Here is a 27,068-nt window from a genome sequence, read left to right as displayed (position 1 = left end):
TAGTCTAGTTCTGTCCAATGAGCCTACCGCCTGCAAATATCTTTAAACATAGTTGCAGGTACACTTACTTGAAGTGTGACACTAGAACAAGCTCAAAAGTTGTAACACCAACATCATCTAAGATTCATCTCAATAAGGTTTTCCTCATATTTTGCAAATATAAATAAAGGTTAGCTCAGGTCTAGTGCCACAGAGTTAGACCATTCTCCACTCTTTGTTTCACCAGCCAATGCCTGATCATATGCCACAAAGCCTACAAATAGGCCTGACAGAAAATATCTGTTATCCATATGGTTCCCTGCTCCTTACAGTAGCCTAGTCAATGAACCAGGTGAAACCTTTTGGTTTTCTTGTCACCTAACCACTACACAAACAGCAGCAAAAATTGGGAGTCATAGGGGTCCAAATCATGTTTCATAATTACTGGGAAAATTCCTGGGCCGGCCAAAACACTGTAAATCAGTTTAAAGCAATAATAATATTTGAAGCAGGATGAGGGTTGTTTGGCCCAAGTGGGACACATGCCACGTCTGTCCCCATCACTCGGTTGATGATATTTTTGTGGTCCAGTCATTAATAGAGAACCAAACCACAGCATTCCAGTTTCACTTGGTTGTCAGACTATGCTTAATCCTTAAAAACCTATCAAGAAACTTTCTGGTAAGCCTAAGTGGTTTTCATCATACCTTAATAATGACAGACTCAGAAATGCTTATCATAGTGTGATCATGAGGATGGAGCTTCATAATTGGGGCTTCACTATGCAAATATATACTCAAAGGTCTAATCCATAAACCAAAGATTAGGCCCAAAGGAAAAACACAGTCTGATGTTTCTGTCTCTCTGCCTGGGACTGGGTGCAACTGCCTTGTCTGTTGTTGTTTTTTTATTGTAAATATCATTAATAGAATAAACATCAGAATACACAATGAGATCTAATTACTTGAACAAGAACAGAACATATGCCAACCTGATTCTGAACCTTGTTTCTGTTTTTCAGTCAAAGACCCAAAGACGAGGAGGTGTCCGACTAGACATTGTAATCTCTGATTGGTGGAACGGGATGCCAATCAAAGCTTTGGTCCGCATCAGCCCTACGCCATCACATCTGCGTCAAGCCAGCCAGAGAGAGGTAGACTAAAACCGAAAGTTAAGCGATTCTGCCTTCAAATAAAAGCGTAAAAATGGTCACTGGAAAAAATCGAATATAGGGTGTACAGAACAGAATCGTATTAACATAAGCTACTCAGTGGAATTAGTACATAAATATGTATGGGAGAACATCAATAGCGTGTTAGTTTACTACAGATGATTCATCTTTCTTTATTTCCACTTTGGTGGTACTTCATGTGACTCAAAAAGTTGAAAAATAAGGCTTTTATTCTGAAGGTTGTAGCCGGAAGTCACGTTTGTTATTCTGTTTAGCTTGACACTGGTCGCCATCGTCATCATCTGTACGCACGGCGACAGGGGCTTCTGAATCGGCAGGGACGGGTATGCCGCTGTTATTTTCTCAATGCCAAAAAACACTAACAGAGAGTAGAAAAAATATCGACGAATTTCCCCCGATAGTCCTCCTGGAAACCCCGATGGATTAGTCTGATTTATCTGCGGTAAGCACGTTTTTCTGTGTTGAATTTCAATTGGTGCACCCGCCTCGTCCCTTGCGCTGTAGACTGCGAGATGAATTCATCTCGGGAAAGCAGATAAATAACAGTTTGTGGGGCGCAACGTTCAAGCCAGTTTTCACTTCAAATGCTGTAGATGTAGGTTTATCTGTTTGAGGGATAACTTGGCCCTTGGCCGGCCGAGTAGCCCTGACTGGAAAAGACTAGTAATGGACTCGTAATTGTGGATGATGTTTTGCAACGCTGTGATTCTGGAGAGGGGGCTCTTGTGTTGCAGCAGCAGGGATGGATGCGCTGCAGAATAGCTTGCCACTGAGGCTATGCACAAACATAAACGCTACGATGGCCTACAAACAGCCTGCTATTGATTTGCTCAAAATAACTGTGAGATGCTTTGGCCCTAATTGCATTGCCGCGCTGTTAATTATCTAATTAAAGCTGTACTAATCGGGTTATCTAATGTGTCTGGAGGTGCAGCCATCCATCTTGTGTGAAAATCACTATGAATGATATATTATTTGCTGTAGCCGGGCATTAGCCTCAGTTTTATCCATCTTCCACGAGTTATGCTACTTTTATATATAGGGCAGTGTGACGGCTGAGCTGTAGAAACAACATTGGAGTTGTTTGTTGGTTTGCAAATGTACCACTTAGCATCCTGAGGCTCCTGGTGCTCAGTCTGCCCTTGGTATATGAATGACTGCACATTTGGCGTGCGTGATATGTATCAAGTTTGAATGAAAGGGATTGAGTTCATTGCATATTATGTTTCATGAACCGTGTACATTTCCCCTCAGGCCCTCTAGGCCCATACAGTTAAAGCTACAGATATTGGCACATACTTGTGAATTCAGGACGAGGTTACCATGAAATATATGTGCTCAGTACAATGAAATATTTGGTTCAGTAAGGAGCCAGTTGATTATTGTATACTCTCATCAACATTCTGGTTAAAGCAAACTGTATTCATTTACATACAGAGTTCCCCTCTTTTTGGTTTTTAATCTGAATTGATATTTTTGAAAGATATCAAGCATCAATCAGCAGATATCACACAGGGAGATACTGCCGCAGAACCTGAGCACTTATCCAGCATGTATAGCCCGTGTCTCTGTTTGCACTTTCCATCAACCCAAGCGTTATTTAGTTATACCGCAAACCTTCCAACCTCCAGTGCTGCAGGCCCACCACATCATAATTTCCAGTGGATTCTTACTTTGACCATTGCCCTCCACTGGCAGCAGATCTGGAAAGAACCGTTTTTAAAACCCCAGTGCAGAGCGACACGCAGAATCAGTGAGGAGCTGCTCTACTTCCTGGAAAGACAAAAAGTTAGTGCACGTTGTTCTGAAATGCTTTTGAAAGTGTTTGTCTCCTAGTCACAAGTCTTACAGAATGGACTTACTGATTTACAATGGGCTCAGTGATTTAACAACATGACTCAACGTACTCGACTGTGAACAGTGTGACACCAAAACACAGTTAGGCCTAAACCCACGTTTGCATATGAGGCTCAACTGTGGGTTGTCTAACTACCTCTTTTCATTCAGTAGATGAAGAATGCTTTGAAAGCCCAACACTGCTTTTCATTGTGTAGATAATCTTGTGGCCCAGTGAGTGTGTGTCCATTGTCTTGTTGTTGATACACTGAATGAACTCAGTTGTCCAAGACAAGCAAATATTGTAACTATCCAGAGAATGGTACCCATAAGGAAGAGTTTGTGTGTCAGTGCTGTACCGAAACCAGTCAGCATACTTCTTGGCTTCACATGCATTTTAAATGGCAAACGGCTGAAAACGACCCCTTTCTCGGCCGATTCTTTGATAAATGTATGGCGAGTTGTATCTTGGAGTTGAATAAGCTCATTGCGAGTGCAGCTCCAGTAGGAGGGGAGTGGGAGGCTTGACCTTGGTTTGTGCCATGTCAGTGAACCGAGTGCAAAGGGACCCCACACTTCAATTTATAAAGGGCCGCGTTGTTGAAGGCTGCGTTGAATTGCTAAGCGATTATATTCAGGAGAGATTTGAAGTTCATCAGGGTTAAATAGTGAAGGCATTCCTAGATGTCGTGGCAAATTGAGCACAGTTCCTAAATCACATTTCAAGGGCTCAAAGCCACTTTTTTACATTTTTGTTTTTTACATAAAGCTAACACAGAACAGAAAAAAGGAGAACAGGTCAGTGTGTTACTTATGAAATGGCGTCTTTTTTATAGTTGTAGCACTGTCATAAACATTGCAATTTATTAACTCAAGCGCTCTAGATTCTCCAGCACATTCAGCTTTTTATTTGTATATCAGATGTACAGAAGCACAGGACACATATCTGTTTTACAGGCTCGACTGACTGACTGCTATTTAATCCATCAGTTACAATGCGTGACCCTGACATGTTTGTCCATTTAATTTAGTATATTGATCTCCTGGCTATAATACAGAGGGGAGAGTATCTCATCATGGCTCCCAGCACTGTGTGTCATTATGGATGATTGAGGCATGTGCCCTCACAGCATCAAAATAAAGCCCTTCATTTCGTGAAATTAATTTGCAGTTGAGCCCAGGCCTTGTGACTGATGTAGTGCTAAACCTGTCCAATTACTTTATGTTCAAGTAGTATTGGCACCGTGGCTCCGTCCCTCTCATTCTTCACTTCCTGATGTGAAGGAATCTTGCAGCAGCGTTGACAAATACTGTTCAACAGAACTGGCCAGACGTCAGAGTAAGAATTCAGACATCTTGAGCTGATCAGCAGTTTTAATATGACATTTATGTCTACCTCTAGATAACGAAGCTTGTCTGCCTGCCTGTGTTTATAAGTCAAGTCCTCCCACTCTCTCTGTCTCTCTCTCCCTCTCTCTCTGCCTTGTGCTATTAACTGTTACAACACATTACGTAGCTACAACCGTGTCCCCATTGGACCTTCTTTATCACGCCAGCACGGTCCTCTCGGAGGCAAGCTGCTCATTTGGGTCTGAAAATAGCGTGATGAGTGTTTTTGCAGGCCGAGGTGGTCATGCGATACCCAGGCTGTGCCACGGAGGGGAAGAGCCCCGCGGCTCTGATGCCATCATGTTTTTTTGGGGGGGAATGTTGTGCCTCGGGTCGGGCACCGAGCAGGCCGACATGTCTGTCTCTGTCTGTCTGTGTGTCTGTCATGGGGGGAAGCAGGGAGAAAACCCACCTAAGGTCATGAAGTTGTAGGTTTTTGTCTTTATGTTTTGAGATGGTCCTTAATTTTGGTTCATGTGTGTAACTGAATAACAGAATAGCTTGTCGAGTGATTCTGAAAGCCATGTACACTACTAGTCAAAAGTTTGGACACACCTGATTGAATGAACTGTTTTTCATAATCTTAAAGCCATTTTGATCTAAAGGCTTATGCTTAAATGCTTGAAATTAGTTTCTTAGACAAATATAAAGAGTGAAGTTGATGCCTATATATGAATTTATCTCCAAAGCCTTTGGCTTTCCATCAAGGCAAAGGGCGGCTAAAGGGCGTAAAGAATCTAAAATATAAGATAGTTTTGATTTGTTTAACACCTTTTTGGCCACTGCATAATTCAATTTGGGTTATTTCATAGTTTTGATGTCTTTGCTATTATTCTAAAATGTGGAATAAATAGTAAAAATAAAGAAGAATGTGTGTATCTGTGTTGAATGCTGGAGAAACTCCCTCTCGTTGTATTGTTGTGAATGGCTGTTGGATTCTGGTTGCTGCTGGCTGCTGTTGAATGCGGTAGAGCAAAACTTGTCAAATCTGAATTACTATATATCTTCTTATGTGGAAGTGTGTATGTTGATGTCCGAAAATGGCTGATTTCTGCGGTGCTCATTCAGCAACGTCAGTCACAATACCGTGTACGCACAGACACGATTCATATGCAAATGTTTATTAAGCCAACACAACAATACCACAAAGGCGACACATAAACAATACGAGATGCCCTAGTTTCTGTGCAGCAAAACGGCTTCAGATATTTCAAAGCTGTGGTAGTCCCTGGCCTTTTTGCTTTAGAGCAGAAAGATTTTCATAATCCCCAGAGGCAGCATGATGATGTGAGATCTCCTCTCATTTACTCTGCTCCCTCTAGGAATGGATGCAGCGCAATTTCCAGAGCGACAGTTAAAGGGGAAATCCATCATAAAACAGAATCCACCTGTGTTGTTCCTGTCATCATGATGATCAGTGTGGTTCTCTCAGACAAAACTAAGATGCTAATATGTGACCAGCGCTATGATCGTCAAGCAAGAGGCTGACTTTGTGGATTCATGTATTATTCTTTTAACTCTTATATGCAAATGGGCTTTGTTTCACAGTAATGCCACCGGTTTCAAACCCAGAAAATGTTCCCATAACTCTTGAAAATCACCCTGGCTACTGTTACAGTGTGAAGTCAGTCTGCTGTGCATTGTCAACAGCTCCAGAAAGTGTCGCTTGATGATATAATCGTCAAGAGTCTTGGCTCTATTATTTCTACTGCAGCTCTTGGAGAGACTTGTGCATATACACTTCATCCTGAACATGTGTTTTAAGGTGGATATTTTTGCTTTAATGATACCTGCTGTGATGTAGGGTGCCGCAAATAGGCTACTAGAAGATGGGAGATGTAAATATAAATGACAAGGAAGATTATTTGCTGTATTAGGATTACCGGAGAAGCTGCAGTCTTTTTATCTCATATATGTGGTCTAAGCGCTGGTCTAGGCTTATACTGTTAGGCTACCGCTGGGCTCATTTCTTCCTCTGGGTATTTTATGGGGTTTTATTGGCAGTAATTAATCAAAATAATCTCCTCCTCTCTGCAGTGGCTCCGTTGTTCTGTTAGTTAAGCAATGTGGAGCAAATAAAGATCTGGAATCACTGAAAGTACAGTGTACAGTAGGTGAGCTGTTGATTTGATAGGTCTGTATTTTATACTATAGATACCCACAAGCCCCCCTGCTGACTTGCTAGTGATCACTCCTTGTCATCTATATATCAGTGTTATTAGTTTTTTATCATGTCCCAGTCTGTTGACAGCGGAGACAGCCAAATACATACAAGTCAACATAGGTAAGATCATGACAGGCTAACAAAAACGCAAAGCAGATGTTTTGTAGATTTGGTTAATCATCAATCTAAATATGTTGTCATGGCGATAAGTGATACGTGTTGTAACCTGATAGTGTGTTTTTTTTGTTTCATTTTCACTCTGGCATTAAGTCCACAAATGAAGCCATTAGAAAACATTATGGACTTTTCTGTTTAATTTCTGACACGAACAAATGACTTGTGTCGCAGTATTACTGTTGGCCGGGGCATTTCTGTGCTCTCTGAAAAGATCATTTCATCCTCTGTTTCTGTGGGATATTATGTGCCTTTCAAATGTGGAAAACACTGATGCAAGCATTTTATTAGTTTATTAATCTTTCATACTATATACAGTAAGTTGCCTGTACCCTGTTGCAGTACCCGCAGTATGCAGCAAGTGACACATCTGTTTGCACTTTTTTCTGAGTAGGCGTTTGGGTTCCTTTGCTAGTAAATGTAAAACAGAGTGCAGGCCTGAAGGAATTTAGTCGTATACTGTATAGCTTTCCCTCTAACCACTGAGCTTCAGTGTCATCCTGGAATAGAATTAATTTAGGGGGGGAAACAATGGGAAGCTTCCTGATACAATATATCAAAAATATGATAGTTCCTGAATCAGAGCTGTATAAGGAATATTGAGAAAACAAGTATGAAGAGGATCAGATGTAATGAGACTCAGGGTTCAGAAAGTAAGTGCAGGCTGTTTCTGTTTCTAAATCTTCTTTATATCTGTGCTGGTGCTGATGTGTTGGTCGCTTTCAGTGATCCTGCCCTCCTGTTTTTTCGTCTGTATCACCGCCAAACACATTCCTCGCAGCATGATCATTCCTCTGGTTATGTTAAACTCCCCTGACACGAATGCGTCAGCGTCTGCGACCCGCCCTACTCCAGCCGCCCCGTGGGTCTCTCGCTCGGTCTTTGACGGGGGGGGGGGTCAGGAGCGGGCCGACGGCTTCCCGCTGGGCCCGTCCTGCCGAGACGCCAAGCGCTCGCCCTCAGCGGCACCTCTAGCCTCCATCCTCGGCCACCGCGGCTGTAAACAAGCGTGTTTTCAATTACCCATCTCAGAAGTGAGTTGGCTGCTGAAAGTCAACAGTGCTGTCAGGCAGCGGTCTCTTCCTAGCCGTTGTTTTTTCCCGGCTGCACGGGGCTTCCAGGGCTTAAGGGGGAAACAGAGAGCTGGAATGTGCATTAGTTTAACTGGGTCTTTAAAGATGGTAAGGCTCTTTTAATTGGCAAAGCAGATTGCCTCAGCCATTATAGAAACTAGTTTAGCTTTAGAGAGGGCCAAATGCTCCCTTAGTCCCCCTCATGAGATCCAGCGTAAAGCCGGGGAGTGGTTTGTTTGTTAACGGCCTCTCTGTGCATTTTAATTTAGGCTCTGCGTTGTGAATCTATAGATGGGTGTGTGGCTCCTCGTAAAAAACAAACAAAAATAAAGTGCATGCCAACTCGTAAACGCAGCTGTTGTGTGTAAATTCCTTTCACAAGTGTGGTAGTGCCATAAGACGGAAAAATAAACCCTAATAAGTAGCGCTGTTAGGCTGTTTTATGGCGAGGTATGCTGGAGGATATTCCCAGCGTGCAATACCTCACATCAACATGCATCAGGATACCAAATATCACAGTTTACAACAGTATAATCGAATTAGCCAAACACTGCAGCTTACATCCTCTAGTCACATCGCACTCCTCTGTGTAATTAGTAATGGAGTTTAAAGTATCATGTTTTATTTCATCCTAATTGAAAGTATTTTCAGAAGGCTCACCATAACTCTCTGTGGAAGCTCTGCAATAATGGAATATTGAATCATAATTTCCCCAGTGGGATTGGCTTTTAAGCTATTATTTTACCTACCTACTAATTCCAATCCCCCTCTCTCTCTCTCTCTCTCTCTCTCTCTCTCTCTCTCTCTCTCTCTCTCTCTCTCTCTCTCTCTCTCTCTCGCTCTCTCTCTCCCCCACAGAAAGTAGAGAATGGGCTGTGTCCAATGTAAGGATAAAGAAGCAGCAAAACTCACTGATGACCGGGAGACCAGCCTCACGCAGAACTCGGGGTACCGCTATGGGGCCGACCCCACGCCGCAGCACTACCCCAGCTTCGGGGTCGCCGCAATCCCCAACTACAACAACTTCCACGGCGCGGCCACACAGGGGGTGACGGTGTTCGGAGGGGTCCACACGTCCTCGCAGTCCGGGACGCTCCGGTCCCGGGGAGGAACAGGTGAGAGTGTTAAACTGTAGAGTGCATTCACTGTCTGTGGTTGTGTGTGAGACGTGCAAATGCAAGACAAGGACTCAACCAATATGGGTTTTTGAAGGCTGATGCCGATACAGGTATTTTTAGACTTATGTCGCTGATAGCCAATATTTTGTGCCGATATTCAAGATCTTTAAATTTTACCTTTTTCATGGCAAACACTTGTAAAACAAACACAGGTATTCAGTCTTTTACCCAAGAATTTTATTGTTGACAGCTTGGAAAAGCCTCTGAAACAGCATTTAGGCCATCTTGGGACACCAAAACTCTCCATTGAAACCCATACAGTTTACATTTTTTTTTAGGTGGGTTAGCAGCTACTTAAGGCAGGGTGACTCACTCCACTTATTCAGTGGTAGGGGAAACTCCTGCCATTAAATAAAGGAGTTAATTTACAAAAAACATGACTGGAAAATTAAATGACAGACTGTTTTTCTGTAGCGATGATCAGTGAGGAACCTTTGTCAGATCAGCAATGGACGGCACTGACTGGCCATTTTCCAATACTTAATAAAAGGCCAATATTGGTTCAATATATCTCCAAACAAATATATCGGTCCAACCCTAGTAGCTAGTTGCCAGTTGGATGATCTCAAATTAACTCCATCAAGGTTGGCATTGCCACCTGATCCCTTGTCTTTCCTCCTCTATTCTATAAATGAGTGTGTGTTTCTTATCTTGTGTGTGACAATGTTGCTGTGCTGCGATAAATTCATCTTGTTAGACAAGATGAATGTCCATCGGCCGCAAGTTAATGGAAAACAGAGTGACCTAAATTATAGCCGGTTCTCGGCAAGGCGCATCTGACGACCAGAGAGATTGTGCTGAATAGTGCTAAAGTAGAGAAATATTTTTTAGTTTCTCACTCCGATCTCAAAGATACATACATGCAATGCATAAATTAACAGCATCTCTAGCTTTGATGTCAGCTACTGTGGGCCTTTTCTGAAGGTAGATCCTCAGCACAGATACTGTACATGAACTGCATGTGTACTGTGGAGTCAGCAGCATCAGCTTTTATGAATAAGAAATGACTCCGGGAGGGCAGCGCTGAGCAACATTCATATCTGAGATTGCAAACGAGGAGATTACAGTAAGAAAACACTCAAAGAAAAGTCAAGTGGAAAAAGAGCTGGAGCTGAAACCTTGTCTGACCTCTTTTAACACTCCGGCATGTTTGCTTCTGAGACGGTGGCGAGTTTTGCTGGACTTCAGGTGTGGTTGAGAAGACATGGAGGGAAATATGCAGGGCTTTGTTGAGCCACTGGAGATTCTGATTTGATCTGAGTCATCCCTGGACAGTCATAGTGTCCAGAGATGACTCAGATCAAATCAGAAAATGAAATCATTTTTACCAGTTTCAGGCCTTTTAAGAGAGAGACTCCAGGGCCGATAAATTCAGATAAATCTGACTGGCCTCCAGAATCTAGACAGTTGGCAGCATTAACTGTTTGCTCACCTTTCTTAGAGGATCCTCTCTCTAATAAAGAATAGTCTAAAGTCCTCCTGTTTTCTGTATGTAAATAAAGGAATAAATGAAGAAGGCAGTAAGAAATTGAATGTTACTGCCTTTACAAAATAGGCAGCCCATATGTTCGACAGTCAAACCCAACAACAAAACCACAATCAAAAACACACCATGATACTTTATCCATACGCTTCACCTCTGACGTTTTGCTACCAGCGCTATAACCGCCACATGTAAATTGCCTCCTGCAGGTGTGACCCTGTTTGTGGCTCTGTACGACTATGAAGCCAGGACCGAGGATGACCTCAGCTTCAGAAAGGGGGAGAAGTTCCAGATCCTCAACAACACGTAAGCGCGAAAGCATCTACATGACAGCATGAAGGGTGGCGGTCCTGTTTTTGGCCCTCTGTTTTTCATCTTTCATGAATGTTGAGGCAGGCAGAGGGAAGAGGGAAGAGGGAGCGGGTCCGACGCTTGTAGACCCAATCTGTGAAACATCAGTCAAGGCTTATGAAGGTTGTTGTACTTATCAAGTCTGACAGATCTGTCATTTTTCAGTGATAGTTTTGCATAATAATGATTGACTGCTTAAATTTAGCGCTGTAGAAATACCTGACCTCTTGTGTTGAATTGTTGTGGAAATAGTGATGCGACTGCTCTGCTTTGACACAACACAAGCATGTTCCTTGGATCATGTATTGCTTATTTTCAAGTCTTCCTGACTCACAGCTAGATCATGCCTAAACCCAGACCACAGCCTGTTCGATGCTGAAGCCTCATTTAAATCCTCATTCCATCCGGTTTCTCAGCCGCCTTGCCAATTACTATCCTTCCTCTCTTGCTATACTAGCATGCCACCCAATCTATGCATTTTAAAGAGATTATTCACTGAAGCATCGGGAGCCCATGCATAGGAAATAGACTGCATAAAATTTTGGAACTTTTTGGGACTAGTTCGCTCTAGTCAGCTCTCAGGGATTGGACACCCATTGGATTTGTGTATCCAGTAAATCTGAATGTTTATTTATGCCTGTCTGAATAATGTGTAAATGTTGATTATTCCACCTTCCTTCTATCCTCTCTCTCTCTCTCTCTCTCTCTCGCTCTCTCTCGCTCTCTCTCTCTCTCTCTCTCTCTCTCTCTGTCAGTGAGGGAGACTGGTGGGAGGCTCGTTCTCTCACTACGGGTGGAACTGGTTACATTCCCAGCAATTACGTAGCTCCAGTGGACTCTATCCAAGCTGAGGAGTGAGTAAAAGTTTTTATATGAGCACACATTCACACTCACTCGCACACACGCACACACACACACACACACACGCACACACACACGCACACACACACAGGCAAGTTCCCAGTCTCACAGCCACTGCAACAAACTATCTCCCTCAGCGGTGAGCACATCATAAATATTTCAGAGCTCATCATGCCGTCTGTTGTAAAATGTGGCATAATAGCACATGAGCATAAAAGAAAAACATTTGAACCAGAATTTCAACAGCACAGTTTCATTATTCCTTTCCCTCCCTGCAGCTGGTATTTTGGTAAACTAGGCCGAAAGGACGCAGAAAGGCAGCTCCTCTCCAACGGCAACCCCAGAGGCACTTTCCTCATCCGTGAGAGTGAAACAACCAAAGGTACTTTGACAAAGTAGCATCCAACATCCTGACAGGTTGATTGCTTTTAAGCAGCAGCAAACAGACTCATCGGTTTGAATAAATAAAGATTCGGTAACACGTTACTTGAAGTGCACAGTGGCATTGCAAGCAGATTACAAGCCCATTAGAAGCATGGATAAACTTTTCTTGCAATATAATCATCAGACAAACATCAGAAAATTGCATTGAATTTAATGTCATTAATTATGCAATTGCCCCATATTCATCCCCCTAATTCTTTTACACATTGTGCTATACTCTCATTAAAACAATTATCATGCACTCACAATGTGCTTATAATGTTCTTATGATGTCTTATAATCCCTTATGAGCACCATGTCAAGTAAAGTGTTACCAGAGTTTCTACTTGAGCCTTCTTGAATCTGCCCCTTTTCTTCTGTATCAAATGCGTCTCCTCGTCTCTGCTGCAGGAGCCTTCTCCCTCTCCATCCAGGACTGGGACGACATCAAGGGAGATCATGTCAAACACTATAAGATTCGCAAGCTGGACAGCGGAGGCTACTACATCACCACCAGGGCTCAGTTTGAGACGCTCCAGCAGCTCGTGCAGCACTACTCTGGTGAGACTCTGTGGGGAAACTGTGGGGAAAAAACAGTAACTTACTGGCTAGGATGAAATTCTATATCTTGTTTTTCTTCTCCTAAAATGGTCAGATTGTTACGGCTGAAGTATCTTAAGCACAAAGGGATGATAGTTTATAGAGAATTCAAATAATTTCATACTATTCTAATACAATTTTAAATTCAAATCGTATCATTCCAGCTAGAGCTGCAGGACTGTGCTGCCGGCTGATAGTCCCGTGCCACAAAGGCATGCCTCGTCTGGCTGACCTGTCCGTCAAAACCAAAGACGTGTGGGAGATCCCGCGGGAGTCGCTGCAGCTCATCAAGCGTCTCGGCAACGGACAGTTTGGAGAAGTCTGGATGGGTGAGTATCAGCGTCTATTTGGCACCGACTTGAAAATGGACGGTTGTGAGCAATTTTGCAAAACAGGGATCATTCAGCATGACCCCAAGAAATAAGTGCTTGTTTTAATAGGCTATTAAGAACGAATTCAGAATTAAATGTAGACATTATGTCCCTGATTTGAATAGGTTTTATTGGGTAGATCTGCATAAACCAATGTCCATGTTGACCAGATCAGGATTTTGGAGATTTCAGTGGTTTCTGATTGGATCCAGGACTTGGAAGGGCTTTTAGACCTGTCGAAACTTGTAGTATGCATCTATCAATTATGGAATATGTTTCTTATGTCTAATTATGTTTTTATGACACGGCTTATCTTAACTCAGTTCAGGCACAGTATCTTAGTTCACTTCAGTTCAATAGAACCTAATTTATCCCACATTGGACAGTTAAATGCCCCATGTGTGCCTGATCTGCTGCCATCTGAACATATTAGGGGCCGGTTCCACAAACATGGATTAAGTCTAATCCTAGAGTGGATTCTTTTGGAGATTTTAATTGAAAACAACTTTTTAGTCTAGCTCTAAGCTAAATCCATGTCCATAAAACTTGTCCAGTATTATTCAACAGACAGTAGATGCTTTCTGCAGACAGAAATCAATGGAAATGTATTTCCTTTATTTCCCTTGAGCAATGTTGTGTATATAGGTAATCAGACTCTGACTGTAATATTTGGTTAGGATGGATTTGATTAAATTTAAAGTCAGTTTAACTGGTAGAATAGCCAGTACTCTACTGCTAAATGAACACACAGCTCATTTTGTTCTTCCAGTGTTGGTTATTCTTCCAGTTTTTGCAATATTTTGAGCCTTTTGCACCACACTATATATGTCTCTATGGTTTTTGAGTTGAGGGCCTCCAGCCTGTATTTGTACAGCCTGTTACACATCGTCTTGGACTTAGAATTGAAAGGTTTTATTCCAAAAACATATATATTCAATGTTGCCTTATATTCATTCATTGCTCCATATTTAAAATAACAGACGATTACATCCTCTAAGATAGACAGACAGGCTCAAGATAACTGATAACTTCAGTAGTATTCAATAAACAATTTTACTTTCATTTCATTTAATGCCAGCAATCATTTTATCAGACTTGGCGTCACATTTTTTGAATTTGTTGATATCTCATTTTGTGATGACTATCTTCGTTTTCTGACTTTGGAACAATGCCAGACTTCCCCTCCTCCTGGCTGACTATCCATAAATGTTCCCCTCCTGTCTTGTCGTCAGGCACGTGGAACGGCACCACCAAGGTGGCAGTGAAGACTCTGAAGCCGGGCACCATGTCGCCCGAGTCGTTCCTGGAGGAGGCTCAGATCATGAAGAAGCTTCGGCACGACAAGCTGGTCCAGCTGTACGCCGTGGTGTCAGAGGAGCCCATCTACATCGTCACCGAGTACATGAGCAAAGGTAGCACGCGCTCAAACACTTGAAAACACACTATGAATATTACATACCCGCATGCAGGCACACCCACGTAGTATGTACATAATTTATGCATCTATGGACAGTAGAGATGTGGACATGCACATCGATGCAAGTGCAGTATATGTGCTGTATTTTGCATCCTAATTTACAGCATGGTGCTCATTCCCATGTCTCCCGTGTCCAAACACAATTACACAGTGATACACACCCGCTTACTAACTGCGGTTGTGACAGAGGTCATCTTGCTCAAAAACATTGAGTTGTTCAGTTACCACAGCAAACAAATAAAAGACAAGCTTAGTGTAATGTGTGTGGCAGCAGTCCCAGAATTGATGTCACTTTAGCTGCAACATGTTGTTTTCAGTTTTGATCCAGATCTGAGTTGAGGACTAGCAGCTGGTGATGTTTGACTGTGTGATACAGTAGATCCCAGCTCATTTTTTTGTCCCCCTCTCTTTTTTTAGGGAGTTTGCTTGACTTCCTGAAGGACGGAGAAGGGCGAGGCCTCAAGCTGCCAAATCTAGTGGACATGGCAGCTCAGGTACACTGTTGAAGCTGATCATAAATCATGATGCTGTACACTGTGAATATATGTTCCTCACTAACACGCCTTGAAAGAGATATATTTTGTAAGAGCATAATTCACTTCAGTCATTTTCAACTGATGCCCACTTATTTATTTAAGCTCAGTGATGCAAATTTATAGCCGTTTTCAATCTTGTTATGCCGTTGAATTTAAAGCTGCACTAGGCAACTTCTCACTTTGGCGGCTCCATCTGGCAGCGAGAGGTAACTGTTTAAAAAACTTCAGTACCCAGAAATAATGTAATGCAACATCAGTAAACTATAGGGTATCAATTAGTGGGGATGAGACTCACTTTGTGATTTAGGCTGATAAGATGGCTGTATTTTTACATAAAGATCTTGCCCAGAGCAGCTTTAATCACCTAGAAACCATTGAGTAATATGATGAGCACTGAAAAACCAATTCCATTTCCCAGGTGGCGGCGGGCATGGCGTATATCGAGAGGATGAACTACATCCACAGAGACCTGCGCTCTGCCAACATCCTGGTCGGAGACAGCCTGGTGTGTAAGATCGCTGACTTTGGTCTGGCCCGGCTCATAGAGGACAACGAATACACAGCAAGACAAGGTACCAGTCGGTTTTAAGAGACGGCACTTTTACTTTACTGGTAAAGATCCGATGTGGAAATTTCGTGTGGCTGGGCGCTTGTTAACAGGGAGTTACTGACGGCTTGTGTGTTTGTATAGAGATTTTCCTGTGACAGTTGTGTAATTGTTATATATGTCTGATATCTGACTATTAGTGGTGCTACAGTTTGTTGTCAGCCATAGTTGGATGAATGTTAAAATAAAGATTCCTCCCCACAACCGCAGCCTCTTCTAAAAAATGTCATCGTCAGAGGAAAAAGTTGGTGGGGTGTCCAATGACTTATTCCAAGACAGATCATATTGTGCGCACACACACACACACACACTTAAACTTGTTTTTTCAGAATCATTTTATCCACGAACTACACTAAACGAACAGGAATTTGTTTTGGTGACATTGGTGGAAAAACCTAATGAACTCACATATTGACATAAGTACATGCGGTTGCACATGGCACGAAAGGCAGCGGGACATCACATTTACAGGACTGTATTCAACCCAGTAGACTACACATATCACTGAACATGCTGTATATACATAAAGCACTCTATCATTATGTATCTAGTTGGAAGGAAAGGGGTGAGGCAGGTTTTCCCCTGTCTGTCAGTCATAATGCAGCTGTATCCTGGTCAGCTTCAACCTCTTTCTCCCCCGAGTTGGGGAGTTGGCAGACTTGAAGTTTACCAGGAGGATTTCCAGACTCTTTGTCATTCTGTCAACATCTAACAACCGCTCATTTGTTAGTGTTTTAAATGTTTACTTGTTCACCCGGGGCCGAGCCCAAACTGCGAGGGAGAGGAGAGATAATGGAATTGTTCCTTTTTTCCCCCGGTGGGATGTTATCATTTCCTCATGTCTGTGCGCTGATGAAATCACAGATGTAGGGAAAAAATACAATACAGCGGAGAGTGACCTAGTTTACTCCTTGGGTTTCCCTAAAGAGGCTATTACTTTATTTCTGTGTGCATTTTTGTTGGAATTGCAGCAGCGAAGTCAAGTAAAGCATTTTAAACCTGCAGCTGCCTACTTAACCCCGCGAGTTTCAGCAATTTGAGAAAGATGTGGGAAGTGTAGAATCACATTTCTGAATTTGTCTTCAGGTGCAAAGTTTCCCATCAAGTGGACCGCTCCTGAAGCTGCTCTCTATGGGAAATTCACCATCAAGTCAGACGTCTGGTCGTTTGGCATCCTGCTGACAGAGCTGGTGACAAAGGGCAGAGTGCCCTATCCAGGTGAGAGGGTTTAGCCCTGTATGTTATATAAGCACTTCTCACTTTCATTTGATTGCCCCAGTTTGATGACTGTGGTGTGTGTGTGTGTGTGTCTTTGTGTCTACTGACATTGTGTAAAAGCACACCAGTATTGGTGCGGTGCTGGCTGACAGGAGCAGAATTAATCAAAATGAAAAATGTCGCTACAGCTCCGATGCAACAAATTTGATTGTCCAAAACCAACGTTTTGACAGGCAGGGTAATCTAGTGGAATACACGTCACCTGGCCGGTTTTATAGGGCAGAGCACAGGTGTATGTAATCAATGTCACATGACCATAAAATAGGTTACTAGATTCTAGAAATGGCAAACATAGAAAGGCCATACCCAGATTCTAGAGAAAACACAAAGAGGCCATCTAGAAGTACAATTACAGAATAGCGGTAGAAATACAAAGTATACAACAGAACACACATATCCACAAATCCAATAGAACAGCACAGCAGTATCACTTAGTTTCACAGACAAGATCACATTACAGACAAAGGCACATAAACAACCGATCTAATGCAACTCGCAATTACAGGAGAGGGCAGAGATCAAATTCTACATTGAGGCAGAGAGGAGAAAAGGTCTTGAGGTTGCAGTAGAAGAGATGGGGCGATTAGCCGCAATAAAATGTGCAGACAGAGGATGGGGAACATTCTTACATCTGATAGTGCTGCGATGCTCGGCTATACGTACTTTCAATGCCTGTTTTGTTTTCCCAACATACACTTTGCCGCAAGGGCATGTAATCATATAAATAACCCCACTGGTTGGACATGAGATGACTCTGTTAATGGGTATTTTCTTGTCAGATTGAGGGTGTTTGGATGTAACTTGAATTTTTATTGTGTACTCTATTGTATACTTTGTATTTCTATTGAATACTGCTATTTTGTATTTGTACTTCTAGATGGCCTCTTTGTCTTTTCTCTAGAATTTGTGCATGGCTTTTCTATGTTTGCCATTTCTAGAATCTAGTAACCTATTTAGTGGTCATGTGACATTATTGATTACACACACCTGTGTTGTGCCCTATAAAACCAGCCGGGGAACATGTATATTCTATTAGATTGCCCTGATGGAGGCAGCTTGCCTGTTGAAACGTTGGTTTTGGACAATAACATTTGTTGCCTTGGAGCTATGAGTGTGCGGCAACGTTTTTCATTTTGATTAATTCTACTGACACTGTAACCATGGCTTTTTACCCTTGTGTAGAGATTTAATGAAAACTAAAAAAAAATACAATGTACATTAGTATACATTATGCAGAGATGTTCCCCGATGATCATGTTTCTGTTTCTGTGAACATATGAAGTGTCCCTGTGCTCCTTTGTCTGCCATCCACATTACTTTTATATTACATTTACAGTTTAGGCATTTAACTGCCGCTTTTATCCAGAGTGACTTACAATAACATCAGAATAAGCTCAAATTCCTAGATAAACAAAATCACAAGCAGCTAATAGTAAGAAGTTCCCTGGCAATATTCCTGCGACTGCAGAAAGATCTTGTAAGAGAGAGGTTTCAGGAAAAGGGAAGAAATGCAGGAGCTCATGAAAGAGATTGAAGGGATTTTTATTTTTTTTTGAGAGCAATTAGAGCGAGTAGCGGAGAGGGGAGAAGATTCAGCAGGGAGACGGAGATGTGAGGTAGTTTATTGAAAAGATGAGTTTTCAGCACACAGTGGGAGACGGGGCAGCGGTGGAAAGAGTACTAGAATATCCTACTCAACCAGAAGTATTGTTAATAGAAGTAAAAGTACTGGTGTAAAAATCTACTGAAATAAAAGTAGAGTAGAGTAAAAGTCACTGAGTTATTTTTTTAAAAAGCGTATTTTGTTAGATACTTTCCATGCGGACAGAGTTCAAAATTTATTCTTTTAATTGGAAAATTTGGAAAATACAAAATAAAGGGCACAAACAAAATAAAGCCAGATTACTCTTCTCTTCTTTGCTGACTGACTCCACAATCTGTCAATTGTTCAGTTTCTGATGCTTATGGAGAATCTACAAAATGTATACTCTGTAATGGATGTGATTTAAAATGTAGCGAGGTACATTACTTCATTAAAAACGTAGTTAAATGAAATGAACTCTTTTATTATGTTTACTTCCTGGAAAACAGAGTATCTTTCATGGTGAACTCATGCTGCACTAGTAGGCATAAATATAAATTTCTAACCAATAAAACTATCCAATTTTTGAACAATCCCGCTCCTCCGCACCCCTCCCATCAAATAAAATTGCCTTTCTCTCCCTGAGTCATATTCCATTGGTTTAGACTTTTGAATGATCCCTCACTGCATTGTGTCCTGCCCCAAATGCATCAAAGCAAGGAAGTAAAGATGCCATTTCAAGGGGTCTTTTAAGTAAAAGTAAAATTACTGACTTTAAAAAATACTCAAGTACGCAAAAAAGCTACTCAGTTACAGTAATGGGAGTAAATGTAATTATTCTGCTGTTTTGGCTTATTCCCCCCATGTTCCTCTCTCCAGGTATGAACAACCGGGAGGTGCTGGAGCAGGTGGAGCGGGGCTACAGGATGCCGTGCCCCCAGGACTGCCCCACCTCCCTGCACGAGCTCATGGTCCAGTGCTGGAAGAAAGACCCGGAGGAGAGGCCCACCTTCGAGTACCTGCAGGCCTTTTTGGAGGACTACTTCACTGCCACTGAGCCTCAGTACCAGCCAGGGGATAATCTCTGAGCTCCGTCACCTCATGTTATTCACACACTCCGGCCACCAGAGGGGAGCCAGACGCCACCGCCAAGTTGTCTTGTCATCCCACGTGGCGAGACGATCGAATTAACTCATCGACTTGACTCCTGACTTCCCTGCTTCACGCACACAGGGACGGCAACGCTACGACCGACTCACTCCTATCACTCTCACACTTCCAGTTCTCTCTTGGTGCGTCGAGGTGTGGAACGACTTCACATCTCGATGCACTTCACCGAGAGTGAAAGCAAAGGATGTTTCTGTTTCTGGGACGGGGGGAGGGGGGAGGGGGGGGGGGGGGGGGCTGTGATGACTGAAGAATCGAAAAATGACTGCTGCGGATGAAAGAGACGAATCGTGTCGTGTCAACTTGTATGTAGTGTAAATATAAATTGCTTGTTTACTTATCCCTTTTTATTTTTTTGGTTTTCGTTTTCATTTTATATTACTTTTGATATTTTGGAAACGTGTGGATTTTTTTTAATCCGAGGTCAAAGGTTATTCCAGAATTATGGCTTGTAGAAAAACGTGTGAAGCTCACAGTTGGTAACAAATCGTGACATAATCGTATAGGAACGGTAACAGTTAGACATTGTGGACCGGAACATCTCAGACATTTCTCTGGGAGTCCACTGACCTTTTTTACGAGGTTAATATAATGATATTGCTATCCTCTTCTCAAGGAACCTAGATGTACTATAGCACCCGTTCTTGCCTTTTTATGTTTAGTAATATTCTTATAATGTAAGGGAATGCCTTCATGCTTTCTATACACTAACTAAACGCCTATTGCATCATGGACTCTTCCACCCAACGTGTACGGCATCTGCACTGATATTAAGTGCATCCATTGTATTTGTGCTTCAGCCAATGATTTTCGAATCCGCTTAAAGTAACTTTTAGTTCATTATGGCTTCTTGCGGTTGTAACGGGGGCTGACCCGTCCCACTAACAGCAACCATTGTTAGGCTGACTGCTTATTATAATGATGATATTTTAAAAATGTATGTTGCATTATTGTATGGCAGCAGGCTGTGTAAGAATTATGCTTTCAACATACAGATTGTCTTTTTGCTTCTAAAGGCCAAACAAACAAACTGCCATTTTCATGACTGGAATGAAGGATGCGTACCTGTATTTGTCCCGCCATAATGTGTATATGGAAATAACATGTTGTTTATGAGACCAGACATGTTTATTTCATGGTATTTATTTGCTCCACATGTCTGCCATTCTTGTATGTCCTTTGCCGGGGAAACCTGCAGCTCTGGACAACACATCCTGAAGTACTGAGTATGTGAGATGGTGCATTCCAGGACAATACGCCATTTCTTTACGTGTATTTATGTTACTTTTTGAGGGGGGGGGAAGTGAGCAAAGGATCCTTAGATTTTGTATCACTTTGTTTACCCTCATTCAGTAGATATACAGGAAATGTTTTTGGTCTCCACATTATTTATTGTCTCTGTCTGTTACTTGTACACAACTGGTTTTGAAATAAACAATCTTGCCATCATCATGATCCTGTAAGCTGACCAGTTTCAACCAATGAAAAAAACCCATTCAAATATGCCCTGATTGTTGTTTCAGAGATCATGCAGTGCCAGAGACTTTTCCAACACCAGCAAACAAAAAATGGATTGACAGAAGAAATCAATCATTCATTTTTATATAAATATAAGCATCCAAAAGGGCACTGCTGTCATTAAGAGTGATTGGAGTCTCTGTGGTTGTCGCCCAAGGCTGAACATGACATGAAGAAGACGGTATGACTGAACCGCGGATATATGCAAATCACTTCACAGGTATCTGCTGTGTAAATAAGAGTGAGACTCACTGCGCATACCAGCACCGAGCAACTGACAAAGAGGAGTGAAAACTATTTACATTTTTGCTTTAGTGTATAACAACCAATGTTTCATTGTTAAGCCTATAGACTAATAATCCTTTATAGGTGATTCTAAGGTAACTTTCGTTTTCAAATGAAGTCAGTCCATTGTGCAGTGTTACCTTACTATCAGAAACTGCTCCGATCTTTCTGCACAACAAAACCTGCCGGAATGCACTCTTGCCTCTGATTGGATGCTGGTGAAGTAGTGAAGAATTTGCATACAGCAGGCTGTAATATAAACTAAGCTACAAGCCTCTGCACCCACAGGAGTGTGAAGAATCCAACAAGGAACAGGTAGGCTTTTGTTGCTCTTCCTAGTGAGGGTGTGTTCATTTGGTCCTGTGTGTACAATGCACATTTTTCTAAAAGCATCATGTTTTCATGAGGTAATGTCAAATTGATTACTGTGTGTTTTTTCAATGCCTAATAGGAAACCGGCAATAGGAAATCACTCTGAATTATCTATTCTATATCTGAAATAATTTAAGTGACTTTGATGGCTCGTGTAAAATAAGTCTAAAACAATTTAAGAAACTTATGTATGACGGAAACTGTCTATAGGAGACACTTTTAGTTAAAATTCATATATATATGCATTTTTTTTTATCATACTGTCAACTTCCACAGAGTTTGGTGTTTGTTTTTGACTTAATTGGTTAATATTTGACAATTTAACTGTTTTTCTGCTTCTCTCTTACTTGATAGCTTCTGGCCACACTGAAGTAACCTGGTTAAAATGGAGGAATCTGAAATAGCACCAGAATTGAAAGCATTTTGCAATATAAATAAGACTTCAGGAAATGGTATGAGCCCTGAAATCACAGTAAATAAAATATTACAAGCTAATCCGTGTGATGATAAGGTAGTGCCAAGCTGTCGCAGGGATGCAGATTATTTCTATCAAAGCACATATAGAGGCGGACAGGTTTTCAGAGGGCCGGAGCTGTGGAGTCAGTCAGCTCGTCTTGCGCAGCCTTTAGAGCTGACGCAGCACAGAGAGCCAGCAGAGCGAGGAGAGACTCAAGCTGGGACGCATCTCCATCGTCATCATCAACCCGCTGACGGCTGCTGCCCGCCTGCTGCTGCACAGAGCAGTCAGCTGGACCTGAGAGGAGCCTGCAGTTGTTGGAATTGTGCCCCAAACCTGTGCGGGCCCACAGAGCCTGCAAGGACAGACACAACTAGGTAAATGAGTGAGAAAAAACAGGCTTCTTACGTCAGTGTTAAGAAATCCAACAAAGAAACCAACAAGGAATGCAGTACAATGCAGATTAACTTCACACGTAAAAGCCCAAATCAACACTAAACCACATAGAACAAAACATCTTTGTTGTACTGCTCTTTTTGGGTTGAAACCAATCAGTGATGTCAATGCAGGTGTTTTAAATCTGATTTCGAAGGCAAAATACATGCAGTTCAACAATAACTTTCTGCCATATCAGATTTAGTGTTGATTTGCCCTTTAATATTCAGGGGAAAGAATGAACACCAAGCTCAGCTTCAGAGCGATCTGGAGGAACTGGAGCCTCCCTTACCACTGAGATCTGAAGTCGAGTGGCAACACTACACCCCCACTGCACCCCATCAACACTACTTGCACCCATACAGTAAGGAAAATAGCCTTTGTGTTTGAGTACTGTGTATTTCCTTTTTTTTTTTTTTTTTTAATCTCTTTATTCAGGAACATTACTAAGGTACATACAAGTTCAAACAGAAAAAATCATAATTAGCTAGTAATGCTCCATTTTGCTTTTATAGAAGAAACAAAAAACAAAACAAAACAAACATACAGTCAACAGTAACAACCTAACAAAGAAAATCTAACAGAAAGACACTGTCCTTCCTGTCCCCCCAACCTATCCAACCCCTGAGGTCATCTCACACAGCACAAACACTTTTGCACAGTACACAACAATTATAAAGGAAAAGACTGTAAATTGGGGAAAGTTCATAGTATGCAACAAATTGGTCCTTTAGCACTTTCACTTTCATTCATTTACTAATTTTGGTCAATGATGTTATGTAAAAAAAAAAGGAAAAAAAAGGTAAACTATGACTGACTGTTTATCATCGTAAGGCAAGTAGACACTGGTTGCTCAGGTAGAATGAGTCCCTTGTGGTTGCCCTGAAGTACTCCAATATAAGGTATCTTTGCCTCCCTGCAAGAGGGTGACCAGATCATCCGGTAAGTAGCTGATCAAGGGTTTCCATATCCTATTAAAGATCTTTAGGCTACCCTTGGCTCTAGCACAGAGTCTCTCCATGGGTAAGACCCTAAATATTTCCCGGTACCACTGCGTGACTGTAGGAGGCTTATCCATAATCCAGTTAAAAAGAATACACTTTCTGGCCAAAACAAAATCAATTTTTGGAGGAGCAGAATATTAGAAGCATTAAGAGGCAGGTTCTTGTCAGGCAGATTAAGCAGGAACAGACCCGATGTTTTTTCAATTCTACTTTCTAAAATGGCATTTAATTCTTTGGTTACTGCTGACCAGAATTTACAAATGATGGGGCATTGCCACAGGCAATGTATGTAAGTACCAATCTCTGTTTTGCACTTCAGGCAAAGAGATCGGCTGGGGTCAAATTTATTAAGAATGTAGGGTGTTCTGCTGTCTGTGTAAGATTTTATATTGAGTTTCCTTAAATCTGTTACAGCCATATGTTTCGTGACATGCAAGGATGCACTCAGCCCAATCGTCTGCTTCGTACTTAGTCCCCAGATCTCTCTCCCATACTGACTGAACATGATCAATATTATGTTCATTCCAGGAATCCAATGATTGGTAAAAAAAATATGAAATAAACCCTTTAGTTTTGGTGAACCCTGTGAGGCACTTATCCAGGGGACTAGCCACTGGACCACCAGGAGGCAGCAAAATATCTGTTTGTATGAAATGGCGAACCTGCAAAAAGCCAAAAAAGTGCGTACGTGGTATGCCAAACTGAATTTTAATCTGTGTAACAGACATCAATGAATTTTCTGAATATAGGTCACCAATAACTCTAATCCCCTTCCTGTGCCAGAAATCAAAAACCCTGTTATTGATACCTGGGGGGAAGGCCTTATTGCCAATTATAGGAGTCAAAGAAGATGAAAACCCCTTCCTCCCTGTATAGGTCACCATCTCTCTCCAGTACTGTGTATTTCAATGAAAGGAACAAAGATAGGAAAAAAGTAATTTGAGAGAGAAAATGCTGCCATTAGAGGCTATTGTATTTTTTCAGCGTTTTTTATGACTGTTTTATGCTATGTTTTATGTTATCAAAGCTACATAACTCACAGCACAGAACACGTGCTTACTATCATGTGATTACACAAAGCTATTTTTAAACCGTATCTATAGACTATCACCAGACCATGGATGCCAGGTATTACCACTCTGCAGGAGGAGGAGAATTCAAAGACTGTGTGTACGGCATCCATCCAGTCAGTGGATACCCACCTCACCCATGGCACTACTCCACTCCCTGCCAGGACAGACGAGCCTGGTCTGACCTCCAGAACTGGTAAAAAACACTTTGGGGTGGAATGAGAGGAATGAAAATGTCTTTGCATATTACCATGTGTCAGCTGGATGCAACTAAAGAGGCTTTGTTCGTTTTCTTTCACATTTTTCAACATTGTCACTTCAGGCTCCATCCTCATGGTAACTTCATGAGTGGGAGTGTTCCCCAAGCAGGTTTCTCAGTTAATGTGCCGCAGTTCTCCGTTCCTCCTGTGGAGGGCGTGTCACAGGTCAGCGTGATGAACCTGAGAGAGCCAGGACTGATGAGTCCAGCAGCAGCAGCTGCCTCAGACCCACATGAGACGAGGAGGACCATCAGTCTGCCTGATGAGTGTCGTGAGTCGCTTTCTGCTTTCTTTTACAGGACAACAGTTTGGTCACTTTACCCAATATGTGAGGAGAGGATTGACCCTAAAATCTGTGTATCCAGTTGGTAGCTCTGACTGGTACTGTAGCATACAATATGTTCAGTAATTGTACCACAGACACAGAGATGATTTTGGTGCCAACCTTCTATTCACATATTGGGTAAGGTGACCAATGGCCCAAACTCCCAAAAAGTCTTTTAATTTACTAATGGAGAGTGATATATTATGTGGTACTACAGCAGAATCTCTGAGATTTATTTGGATTTTATGATGTGTTAGATGGCGTTTGTGTTGAAAAGGTGGAAAAGAGGGAAATTCAGTGTCATTGGGTTCACACTGTTTACTATTCTCCTCTCAGGAAACATCTTTGTCACCTATTCTGCGGACACGGCCTCGGAGATGGTCCCCTTTGTGGAATTTCTTACGAAGCAAGGTTTTCGACCAGCTGTAAGTTACTAAATCTTATAAGAGATGACATTTTATTTTACCTGAATCAGCTTTACAGTCCACTAACAGCCGTGGCCCGTCTGAATTTCACAGATTGACATATTTGATAATCCCATTAGACGCATGGACGTCAACAACTGGATGGACAGCTACCTAAAAGATGTAAGTGGACAAAGTATAGAACACAAAGTTTAATTGCTTATCTTATTGTTTTATTGTCTGTAAAGTGCTTTCTAAGGCTGTTTTGAAAGTCCTATACAAATTAGATCAGACTTGAAACTTTAATGAGTTGGATCATCACAGCAGCAGAGAATAGGATGAGAACAGAACATAAAGTTTATAGAGTTAACTATATAGAGTCATATATAACTTATTAAAAATAAGGTTTTTAGTGGGAAAATGTAGCCTATTAAAATACAGCCCTATCTGCACAGTGGTTCTCAAAATCAGACAAAATGTGATATTACACATTAATAGGTGATTGAATATCCCACTAGAAACCTAATAATCGCTGGATACAGTAATAATGAAAACCAAATGTAGCACAGAACAGAAACGCTGCCTGGGCTTCAGATGTCTTGGAGAGATGCTCATTGGAAGTTGGGATTTATGAACATTGTAGATGAAAGAAGGAAAAAGAAAGAAGAAAAAAAAAGTCCAAGGTGGTCTCTCTTGGAAAAAGTCAAAAAGCCTTTGTGAGACGCAACACAGTGCTTTTTTATCTTTGACTTTATGCATTAGCTGTTAAAGGCTTTTAACTTTTTCCAAGAGAGAGTGCCTCGAACTTTCTTTTCTTTTTTTCTTCTTTTTTGTCTACAATGTCCCAGTATACTTGAATGGTTTCTACACGTTTCTTTTATTCCACAGTCTTTTTAGACAGTGAATGTGTAATTGTCAGTGCAGAGTGATGATGTGTTTTTTTATGCAGCAATCTGTCCTGATTATCATCGCCATCAGTCCCAAGTATAAGGCGGACATTGAAGGATCTGGAGTGGACAGACGTGGTCTGCATACCAAATACATTTACTCCATGGTGAGAATGTTAACTTATGAATGTTCATTTTGTTTTATGAGACATAACTCTGAGAAGAATTGCTTGAGAGTTACTTCTTATAAATCTGCTTTTTCCAGATGCAGAATGAATTCATTCAGCAAGGCAGCTTGAATTTCAGATTTGTACCCGTTCTCTTCCTTGA

General features: G+C 41.7%; 2 protein-coding genes across 2 annotated transcripts; both read left to right on the top strand.

The window, feature by feature from the left end:
- The first annotated feature begins 1,473 nt into the window (after positions 1-1,473).
- On the top strand, positions 1,474-19,870 carry LOC139914029 (tyrosine-protein kinase fyna). Its single transcript, XM_071902211.2, has 12 exons — positions 1,474-1,613; positions 8,666-8,922; positions 10,678-10,774; positions 11,575-11,673; positions 11,959-12,062; positions 12,515-12,664; positions 12,868-13,032; positions 14,307-14,486; positions 14,969-15,045; positions 15,506-15,659; positions 16,781-16,912; positions 19,434-19,870. The coding sequence occupies exons 2-12, from the start codon at positions 8,676-8,678 to the stop codon at positions 19,640-19,642; spliced, it is 1,614 nt and encodes a 537-aa protein (XP_071758312.1). The 5' UTR covers positions 1,474-1,613; positions 8,666-8,675; the 3' UTR covers positions 19,643-19,870.
- Positions 19,871-22,357: 2,487 nt separating this feature from the next.
- LOC144538342 (E3 ubiquitin ligase TRAF3IP2-like) lies at positions 22,358-27,063 on the top strand (the record flags this gene model as incomplete). Its single annotated transcript, XM_078282404.1, has 8 exons — positions 22,358-22,730; positions 23,019-23,152; positions 24,896-25,058; positions 25,185-25,393; positions 25,784-25,872; positions 25,966-26,034; positions 26,801-26,905; positions 27,004-27,063. Coding segments are annotated over exons 3-8 (681 nt in total), but the record flags the coding sequence as incomplete, so codon positions are not given.
- Between the last annotated feature and the right edge of the window lie 5 nt (positions 27,064-27,068).

Source organism: Centroberyx gerrardi, unplaced genomic scaffold (genome assembly GCF_048128805.1).
Source record: "Centroberyx gerrardi isolate f3 unplaced genomic scaffold, fCenGer3.hap1.cur.20231027 Scaffold_125, whole genome shotgun sequence".
NCBI lineage: Eukaryota > Metazoa > Chordata > Actinopteri > Beryciformes > Berycidae > Centroberyx > Centroberyx gerrardi.
This window is presented reverse-complemented; position numbering and strand designations above follow the sequence as displayed.

What these genes read in the sequence shown, in the direction of transcription:
- LOC139914029 (XM_071902211.2), top strand. Translation starts at nt 8,676, where the DNA reads ATGGGCTGTGTCCAATGTAAGGATAAAGAAGCAGCAAAACTCACTGAT. An exon ending in GCTCGTGCAGCACTACTCTG is followed by an intron (nt 12,665 to 12,867) that starts GTGAGACTCTGT and finishes GTATCATTCCAG; the next exon opens with CTAGAGCTGCAGGACTGTGC. An exon ending in CACCGAGTACATGAGCAAAG is followed by an intron (nt 14,487 to 14,968) that starts GTAGCACGCGCT and finishes CTCTTTTTTTAG; the next exon opens with GGAGTTTGCTTGACTTCCTG.